Below are 10,696 nucleotides of genomic sequence, written 5' to 3'. Positions count from 1 at the left end.
GCCTGGTATCAACGAAATACCCGCCTGCACTCTAAACTATAAGCAGCAGAGGCACAATACCTGGAAACTCAAAATAAAATAAAATAGAATGGTAGAGGCTGACAGATCATCCCAATTCTCACCATTCCTCTTTGCTGTGCCATCGTCTATTGCTTTGGTTAAGCAACATTAAAGTGCTCTACTCAAGAAATTAGGATCACAGTTGGACCACATCCAAAAGACACAACCTTATCCAAAGTGTTTGAATATACAACTCTGTGGCAGGAGTATGTACATTTGCAAAGTTCAATGTAACTGAAAGGTTTTCCATTACGAAAGAAATTAATCTCCCAGATCAGACTAAGTTACAAAGGCAAATAATCTGATGGCAGTAAATACAAAAGACAACCAGATGTCAACTTTTGTAAAGCACCTACTTCATGGAAAATATTGTGCTAAGTGATGGGAAGCAACACTCCATCCCATAAAGGAGCAAAGGAAGGATGGGGCACAGAACCAATACTTGGGAAATAAGTTTTGATTCTTGCAAGAAGTCTCTTTATGATGGGGAGGAGGGGAAGGGAAAACGTATCTGTGGACCTGAGTGCTGTAGTATTCTAGTTTCACATAAAACTAGAATTATACAAAATTTGTTAGTGATCACTGTCCACAACAGCATAAAATCAAGTAAGAGCCAGTTCAATTAAGGTATAGGAATCAGAGACAGGGACACCTGGGTGGCTCATCAGTTAAGCATTCATTGCCTTTGGCTCAGCTCCATAATCTCTATGTCCTAGAATGGAGTCCTGCCTCAGGTTTCCTGCTCAGCAGGGAGTCTGCTTCTCTCTCTACCACTGCCCCTCTGCACCACTCATTCTCACTCTATCTCAAATAAATAGTCTTTAGAAAAGAAAAAAGAAAGAAAGAAAAAGAAAGAGGAAAGAAAAAAGAAGGAAAGAAAGAAAGAAGAAAGAAAGAAAGAAAGAAAGAGAGAAGAAAGAAAGAAAGAAAGAAAGAAAGAAAGAAAGAAAGAAAGAAAGAAAGAAAAAGAAATCAGAGACAATATAAAATATTTATCTTACTGACCTAGCCTCCAATCTTGGTTTGAATAGGAGAAACTCAGCAGACAGTGGGGACAGAGCATAACAAGTTAAGTGAGCACTGGAAGTGCTGAGAATGAAGACAAGGAGTAACATGTTAAAGATGTTTTAATCTAAGGACTATTACTCCCAACACTGTTCCAGCTTGATCATCTTATCAATGTCTTACTCAGGAGCCACAAAACAGTTATTTTGAGGAGCAACCAAACATTGTGGGCACACAGGTTAAAAGCGCACTTGTTTCTCCCTTTCTCCTTGAGGTTGGCACCTAAGTATAAGAAAATTACATGATTTTATACTGCATATCAATGTCTACAACTTGAACAGAAATATTTCTTTTCATAAGAGACCTGGAGGTGATAACAGTATCATCTTGCACAGTGGAGATCAGGCAACTTTCCAGAGCAAACCTGGATGATGGCTATACATTTTCACTCAATGTGCAAGATCAAACAGGATTACATGGCAAACAGGATACCAAGAAATGTTCTACAGCTACAATGTCCAAAGGGTAGGCACAAGGCACACCGTCTATCTAAATTTGATCAAAACTACATAGCACTAAAAAGTGGCCTGTTGACACCAATTACACCAGTTATTTTATTCTTAAGTGAAAAATCAACGGACAGGATTTAGAAGAGATTTACTTCAGTAAAATATTATTAAGTATAGAATCTAGAGTGGTTGTGAGTATTCATTTTACAATTCTTGTAACAAGTTTTATACTTGAAATTTTTCATAATTTTGAAAAATATTTTTAATTGAATAGGACTATAAATTCAGTTAGACTAGCCACATCTCAAGTACTTATGTTGCTACCTTATTGGACTACAGATACAGAACATCTCTATTATCTCAAAGAAGTTGACTGGACAGTCACTAGAACAAAGCTCAGGAGTACTGGCAAACCTTCAGAGACCAATTCTACCAATGAGGTCACCCAGTAAGTCCTGACTGACCACAGGGCAAGTGAATTATCACTACCAGGATGGCACACTTTTAAAAAGTAGAGGTTCAGATGGAGGAAGAACAATACCAGGGGCATAGTTACTAACAGGGGAAGTAATTAAAGATCAAGTCTATCAGCAAGAGGTTGCAGGGAACTGAAAATCATGAGTTGAACCTATGCTCATTTATAATTAGAATACATAGACACGAACATGTGCATTAAAGTCTCAATTTTTAATAACTTATAATGCTGAGAACTTATTTCCTACAAAAATACAATATATTGTGAAATATCTTATTGATAAAATCTTTTGTGAAATAAGGAGGGGATCCCTGGGTGGCTTAGCGGTTAGGTGTCTGCCTTCGGCCCAGGGCATGATCCTGGAGTCCCAGGATCGAGTCCCACAACAGGCTCCCTGCATGGAGCCTGCTTCTCCCTCTGCCTGTGTCTCTGCTTCTCTCTGTGTGTCTCTCATGAATAAATAAATAAAATCTTAAAAAAAAAAAAGAAGGAATAAAGGCATAATAAAAGATATGTTTAACTTGGAGTGCTGACTTCACTCTTGTAATCCTGTAGGCAATTACTGACTATGCCAAAAATATTTAAATTCCAATAATTTCCGTAAGGTTGTGATAAATGTAAAAACCTGCTGTAAACAACTACTAGGGCAGCCCCAGTGGCGCAGCAGTTTGGCGCCGCCTGCAGCTTGGGGTGTGATCCTGGAGACCCAGGATCGAGTCCCACATCGGGCTCCCTGTGTAGAGGCTGCTTCTCCCTCTGCCTGTGTCTCTGCCTCTCTCTGTCTGTGTCTATGAATAAATAAATAAAATCTTTAAAAAAAAAAAAAACAACTACTAGAAGCACCAAAAATTAAGTCCCATTATGTATGGAAGAAATAAAGGAAGATTACAATTGCCTTTAATGAATGAAAATCTAGCAAAATGTTTCTGCCTGAAAGAACTTCTGGCATAGGATGTATACCTACTAAAACAATTCTTTATTATCTTAAACTGAATAAACAGACTTGGCCTTCTGAAAAAAAGAACAAAAGCAAAAAAATCACTCTCCATTCAGGCTTTGATATGTTTTATTAGAGCAAACTCTCAACAAAAGGTTGCTTTTATTTACAGAATTTCATGTGTGAGGACTGTCTAACCATTTGGACCCAAGTGAGAATAACCATTAGCCTATTTATGTATTTTCTTACTTTTAGTTGGCATACAAAAAGAAGTTTCACATTTATAAAAATCCCAATAGTGTAAATGACAAACCCCTAATTAAATATAAAAACAGCTTCAAAAACATACAATTTAGATTGGTTTAATCTTGAAATGTAATCCAATAAGACTAAATACTAAACATTTCAGGTCCTGTACCAAATAGTAAAATACTCGAAGGCCTTCAGGATCCCTAAAATTTAAAAAGATAAAAGTTATTATTTCGTTCCTAAAATAAAACACTTAATTTTAAAGTTAATTCCCAAAACAAAACAAAAACCAAAACAAAGGCATTCAGGAGAAAGGAACGATCTGTCTCAACTAAAATGAACAAACTAAACAATTATCTCTGGATTTTCTACAAAAAATATAAATTTTCTTCACCAGTATTCATTACATATTTAAGTATTTTCTTATAAAAGTAATAGCTATACATATCAAGAACAGAGAAAGTATATAAAAGTATAAAGACAGAAAAAATAATACTCATAATACTATTAAATGTCACTCCTCACAGAATAACTATAAATATTTTGGCATTTCTCTATTTTCATAACTAAAATCATTCCCTGTGCTCTTTTTAACATTACTTTTTTGGTTACATTAAAAACAATTCACAAATGACTTTTAATTAACAATTCTTTGTTAAGACCTTTTGATTTCTTCCCAATTATAAGACTTTAGTGACCATTTTCTTGAATAATAAAGCTTTTTCGTTACTTTGACAGTATATCCCTAAAATAGATGTTCAGAAATGAAATTACTAAGTCAAAGATGAGTTTACAATCTTAACAGTTTTTCATGTATAAACATCACACTGCTTTCCAAAGAAAACTGTACCAATTTAAGATCCCAGTTAGGGTATGAATGCCACATACTCCCTAACTGTGGGAAAATCAATGGATAGTTCAAAAATCTGGTTGGTCTTGATGAACCTAGCCTTTTGTATGTAACAGTTACTATGCATTCATTCTTTTCTCCTTTCCTCTAATTCTTTTCTCCCTTCCTCTAATTAATTAATTTATTAATTAAATTTCTTTCAAATGTTAAACTCAAGAAGAAAAATGATGTGATATTAAGCTACTGAGGTGATATAATCAATAAGGATTTCTTTAAAAGATTATGAAACTTTATCCAGATTTTTACCAAAAACAGCTATTAAAATTTGGTCACAAAAAAAAAAAAAAAAAAAAAAAAAAATTGGTCACTCTTATACATAGTGATCAAATTAAGATTTTTTTTTTTTAAATCAGAAAAATACACTGTTAGTCACTGTCAAAGTGGTTAGGCAAAGCAAGTCTTTAATGACATAAAGTCAGAATTATATCTGGAGAATAAACTGGTAAGTTACTATTGAAATAATTCCAGATTATGGCTACCATTCCTTCTAAAATGAGCCTGTCAAATAAATTACATCAATTTAGTCAAAATACTTTAGCATACTCACTTTGACTGATTTACATCAATAAGAGAACCTATTTTTGATGTGGTAAAAGAAATGTGTTCATCTCCAATTACAATCTCAAGCTCCTGAAAAAAATAAAATAGATTAATGTAGTTAATATAAAACTCCATTTCAGAGACATCTGAATTCTTGTTGTCAAGAGATCCCAATTTTAGCTGCAAGTTTTCTAGTAGTCAGAGGAGAAAAAAAAAAAAAAAAAAACCAGAAAAAAGAAAGAAACTTGACCTGATAGACATAAACTATGTAAAATAAAAACTCTGTAAAATAAAAATCCCATTGACTGCTCAGGAGTCCCCAATATTAGGATCAACTAAGACTGTTTTCCACAGATATTATAAATAAGACACTATACATATAAATGATGTATGTAAGAGTGACACATAAATGACTCATAAAGCTTATGAAAACAGTGATATTTACAAGCAAATGATGGTACTGATATCTGAGTCCTGGGCTATTAAGACTGAGAGACTCATAGTTGTTTAACTTCACAAAGCATGTAAAATTAATACCTACTAAAGCAAATGTAACATATTACAGACATTCTTAGTGTGCCCCAATTATTGTATAAATTTTTCCCTAGATTTTATCTGCAAATCTAAAATCAATAATTAAGAGGCTATGTGTGTAGTGATTTGTCAGGTAAAATACCAAATGCCATTAAAGAACATTTTAGCTATGTTTTGACGAAGAAACCTAATTATACACAGTTTATGACATGCACAAAATGGAGAATTAACTAAGGCTCTCAAACTATCATAGAATCTTTGACTTAAAGATCCAATTGATAGGGATACCTGGATGGCTCAGCAGTTGAGCCCCTGCCTTTGGCTCAGGTTGTGATCCCCAAGGTCCTAGGATCAAGTCCCGCATCAGGTTCCTCCAGGGAGCCTGCTTCTCCCTCGGCCTGTCTCTGCCTCTCTCTGTGTCTCTCATGAATAAATTAATTAATTTTTTAAAAATCCAATAAATGATTTCTGGAACATGTCTACCCCTCCCTACTAACCAAAACACATAAACCCATCATCAAGTGGGTAGATGAAAATACTGAGTTCTCTGAGTCTAAAAGAGATAAATGATTTGCTGTTATGGTGTCTGTTTTTTAGTACATATGTACCTATTGCATAAAAGAAACCAAGATTTAAAAAGTTACTTTCCAAAACTGTTTACAATATGTCACATAAATACTATTAACTATTACCTTTGCTTTCCTAAAAAATGTCTCTTTAAATAGAAGAGTTAAGTGATTGCACAGAACATCAGCATTTAATTTCTCCATATTTTCTTCCAGTCAAGGAAGGGGATATAAAGTATAATCCTCAGGAATATACAAAAATGAAATTAACTGTTTCTTCCTCCAGGATTTGTATTTCAATTCTCCAAGAGTTGAAAAGACCCAATCAAACTGTCTTTCTACAGAGGGAAATTAAGCCTTCAAACTTCTCCAGAAGCCCTTTGAGAAACATTAATTACTCCGAAGGGAACAACAGGAGGCAAATGCGGTGGTCAATTTGCACAAAGACGCAATCAAGACCCTCTCTTGGGCCCAAGGGTGCAAATAAGAGTTCTCAAAGTTATAAAAATGAAGAAAGTGAATTTTATTATTTTTTTTAATTTTTATTTATTTATGATAGTCACAGAGAGAGAGAGAGAAAGGCAGAGACACAGGCAGAGGGAGAAGCAGGCTCCATGCACCGGGAGCCCGACGTGGGATTCGATCCCGGGTCTCCAGGATTGCGCCCTGGGCCAAAGGCAGGCGCCAAACCGCTGCGCCACCCAGGGATCCCCAAGAAAGTGAATTTTATAGTCAATAAGAATCTTGTCTTGAATTTCACACTGTACTTTTTCTTAATAGAATTAATATACAATAGCAATTATTCATAACAGTGTGAAAACATCATAACTTTAACTCATGAAGCTACATAGAAGACTTGTCAGGAAGATGTCTAAATTCAGAGCTCTGCACTGACTCCTTTACTATTCAGAAGTAGGACAGAAAATGAGACTAAGTGAAATAAAATCAAAGAGTACTGATCAGATGCCTACTAAATAAATGGAAAACCAAAGAATCAATGAGGATCTATTCTAAATAAATAAGTAGAAACACAACATTTATATTACCAGTTTCTACTACCATGCCTAAAGAACCACTGAACACGAACCTGTCGGCCAACTCTGTCAGGGGGAGGCCACAATGCATCATCTTCTTTTGTAATTTCACTGTCATCAATAATCCTCTTCAGTTCTTCCATTACACTCTTGTGTACATAAGCCTGAAAACAAGTTACAATAAAAATTCCACAATGTCTATTTCTTCCCACAACTCAGGATGAAATGATAATACAAAGTTACAAAACCTAAATATTCAAAGAGAGTATCACAGGAAAATCTAATACTGATTCCAAAAGTACAAGTTGAGAGGGAATCACTCATCTTACAACTTTATTAACTCTCTTGCCCTTTCCTTTAATATATATCTGTTACTAAATTAAAATAAATAAATTAATAACTTCCACTAGCCCCCTTTTAAAACTTTGATCTGCCTTTGTAACACGGGACTCAAATACATCTGAATGGTTAATGGTGATTTGGAAAATCTGTGTGGTGAACAGAGACAAATACAAGTACATATCCCAGTTACTGCTCTGAACTTTTTCTTACTTAGCCCTAACTTTTGAGCCTTTCATGCAAAATTCACTGTGTTTAATTAAATCTTGATTATCCATTAGTTTAATAAGGAGTGGGATAAGGAGACATAACTAATTATAAAATGAATGAAATTATATGTTCAAAAGTGGGACTACAACTTAATATACCCAGATTGCATCTACTTCTGTTACACATGCTACCCTTATATCTAATTTAAAGACTCCCTTTTCAACCTATAAATTGGCTTCTTTACAGCAATACCGCCTTAGGTGTATTTTTGTAAATTCAAAAATGACATGAAGAAAATGGTCTAAATGTAGAAAATTAGACATTCAAAAAGAACTTACCTCCTTTCTGATCATAACATCATTTTTATAATTGCTGTTGTTCGCATATCTAAGCTTTCCTGTGGGGAATACAAAAAAATTCAATTTATAACTGCAAAAACTGCTATAAATAAATAAACAAATAAATAAATAAATGACAATGTAAGCAATTTTGAAGGTAAAGACGATTTATACTACTATTTTCATTAATATGTCTGCCCTTTCAGCATAAAATCAATGCTAGACCTGTAAACACTCAAATATTTGTTGGTAAAAAGTTGGCTAAAGGTGAAGCCAGTCATTTTCAAAACTTTCACACCTTCAATAGATTTTTAAAATATTTAACATAATTTTTAAATATTTCATGCCTTCAATATAATTCAATATAATAGAGGGGTCATTTTTAAGGCTCATTTGCCTAAGCTATGTCATGAACTAGACAGGGACTCTGAAAAAGGAATTAACATTTTCTTTAAAGCCTATGTAGTAGGTCTCTATTGGCCCTAAGTCATTTACCCAGAGCATTAGATCTAATCAGTAAAACAACCCTTAGAAGGTTTTATTCTCTCAACTATTCATAGTTGAGAAAACAGAGTTAAATAACTTGCCCAGGGTCACAAAGATTCAGTTCTAGGTCTACCTTCTTCCAATACTCATGCTTTCCCCACTACTCCAAAGTGTTCTTTTAATTATCTCCTTCAAATTAATCTATGCATGGCAATGCTACTATTTAACACTGTGGCTAAGATACAAAACTATGTATTGCTTCTAGATAAAAGTCGGCCAGTTTGTTAGCTGACCTACACTTAACTTTAATCCATGACTTTTGTACTCCCTGATGCATGCTTCTCCTCATAGCTATAGTCAGTTGTCCATATACATATGTAATGTGGTCCTGATCTCTAAAATGATAGGTTACCCTAGTGCAGTGACCCTTGATCACTGAAGGAAGTATATGGAATGGTGTGGTGGCAGACAACTGGATGAAAGCCACTGTTCTGGCATGAACTCTCCCTGATAATGAGACTACTTAATTTATGTGACTAAACATGATCTAGGCAAGCTGAAAGCTGTTCACAGGCAAAGGCACTAAAAGGAGTATCACCTAAGAAAAGATTAGATGGAGAATTCAGGTAAATTTGGCTCCTTAGCTAAATTTAGAAGAGACATGGCAAGAACATAGGAGAATAGTGATTAAGGTTTCTGAACTGCAGGGCTGTAGTTACTTTGAGTTTCTTTATATGTCTGATACTATTCCCCCTTCCCTAATATGTGATGCTTCTGTGCTTTATCTTTCACTCACAGAACTCTGTCCAAAGCATAACACATCATTTAATATCCACACTGTTTTATGGCTAGTTTTACATCTTTGTTACCCAAAGCAAAACTCCTTCAGAGAAGTTGAAGAGACTTGCTCATTATTGTACCCTCAGTTTTTGTATTTTACATGTTGCCCAGCATATAACGGGCATTCAAAGACAGAAAAATCTATGCAGGTGGACTGTCCTGGTTCTAAGGAGAGTTCAATATACAGTAACTCTCTAAAGAGAATCAGGGCTCTCAAAACATAAAATATGCTGCACCTGCAAGGCAGCAGTTTCCACCTTATCCTTTGTTCATGCTGCTTCCAATGGTCTGAATGTTTGTTGTTGTTTTTCCCTCACAGGCCAAGAAAATCGCTATTCTCGAGATGCCTGGGTGGCTCAGCGGTCGGCGTCGGCCTTCGGCTCAGGTCGTGATCCCGGAGTCCTGGGATCAAGTCCCATGTCGGGCTCCCTGCATGTGGCCTGCATCTCCCTCTGCCTGTGTCTGCCTCTCTGTGTCTCTCATGAATAAATAAATAAAATCTTTAAAAAAAAAATGTCTATTCTCATTTCAAGACTCATCTTGAAAGAGGTTTTGGGCTACCTCCACCATGATCTCAAACCCACTTTTGCCCCCACATTTTTTTTTTTTTTTTTGGCAAGTATTTCTGGCATTTTGGCATGTAGAGAGAGTGTTTGAGACTCTAGTCCATGGTCTCCTTGGTGACGGCCTCTCTGAACTAAATTCCTTTCTTGTTTCACCAACAGTAGATTCTCTGCCTTTGGATTTTATCAGCGGCGCGCCCCCAATCTGGTCTGTTTGGGAACCCCAGAATAGCCCTGCATACCAGCTACAATTTCAACTGTTACCTTCTCTAGGAAGCTTTCCTTGACGCCTACATGTAGCCCTAACCATTCCCCTCTTTTGTATTCTTAACGCATCCTATGGGAACAACTATACTTAATCACCCAAACCACATCGTTATACCCATTCTTCCATACGTGGAGCTTCCTTCTTGAGAGTGGGTCTCATTCCTATTCCTAGACACGTGGCCTTACAGGCAGCGCCTGAACGAATACAAGGGTCGAATGGGGAGTCCGAGAATTACCGGTCCCCGAAAGATTTTAAGCATCCATTGGACCAGTGCGTGGTGGGATGTTCTTTAAAATGTTCAAGGATGACGTCAAGTAAACTAGACGGCTTTACGGTCTCTTCCGGTGCGCTGAACGTAGGATTCTCATTATCCTATGTTCAAGTTTTCAGTACCTGGCAGGATTAGATTTTCTGAATTCATTTACACCCGTGAATTTTCTTTTATGCAGAGAACCAATTTATGCTTCCGAGAGTCTTCAGTTCGTATTTACTCCGGCTCTAGCAGTGACCTCGGCCCCCACGACAGACTTGCAAGCCCACTGCCGCGGGCTCACCGCACCCCGCCTCCGCGGAGTCCTCTCCGCCCCGCTTCCCCCAGCCGCGCATCGCGCTAGGCTGCGGCGGCGGCGGCGGCGCCCCGCTCCGCTGCTCACCGTCTGGCCGAAACTCGAACTCCAGAAACTCGTGTCCAAACTTGCCCTTGTGCCCTACGTAGTAGCGCAGGTAGAAATCGCTGGCCATAGCCATGTTTGCGCCCCCTGAAGCCCGCCCAAGGCCTGGCCAACGTGCCGCCGGGCGCCTGGCAGCCACGTCATCGCGCGGGATAAATGCGT

General features: G+C 36.8%; 1 protein-coding gene across 2 annotated transcripts; it reads right to left on the bottom strand.

Annotated features, from left to right (window-relative positions):
• Nucleotides 1-3,097: 3,097 nt before the first annotated feature.
• MAGOHB (mago homolog B, exon junction complex subunit) lies at nucleotides 3,098-10,686 on the bottom strand. 2 transcript variants are annotated; one of them, XM_025995223.2, is made up of 5 exons: nucleotides 10,517-10,686; nucleotides 7,707-7,765; nucleotides 6,873-6,983; nucleotides 4,693-4,775; nucleotides 3,098-3,438 (listed from the first exon to the last, which is right to left on the bottom strand). In XM_025995223.2, the coding sequence occupies exons 1-5, from the start codon at nucleotides 10,608-10,610 to the stop codon at nucleotides 3,339-3,341; spliced, it is 447 nt and encodes a 148-aa protein (XP_025851008.1). In that variant the 5' UTR covers nucleotides 10,611-10,686; the 3' UTR covers nucleotides 3,098-3,338. The 2 variants fall into 2 exon arrangements, with proteins under 2 accessions (XP_025851008.1, XP_072622138.1); XM_072766037.1 differs by lacking the exon at nucleotides 10,517-10,686 and adding an exon at nucleotides 9,992-10,132.
• Nucleotides 10,687-10,696: the final 10 nt, after the last annotated feature.

The sequence above is a fragment of the Vulpes vulpes genome, chromosome 8 (assembly GCF_048418805.1).
Source record: "Vulpes vulpes isolate BD-2025 chromosome 8, VulVul3, whole genome shotgun sequence".
In the NCBI taxonomy this organism is placed as follows: domain Eukaryota; kingdom Metazoa; phylum Chordata; class Mammalia; order Carnivora; family Canidae; genus Vulpes; species Vulpes vulpes.
The sequence above is the reverse complement of the archived record's forward strand: the minus strand, read 5'-3'. Positions and strand labels throughout refer to the sequence as shown.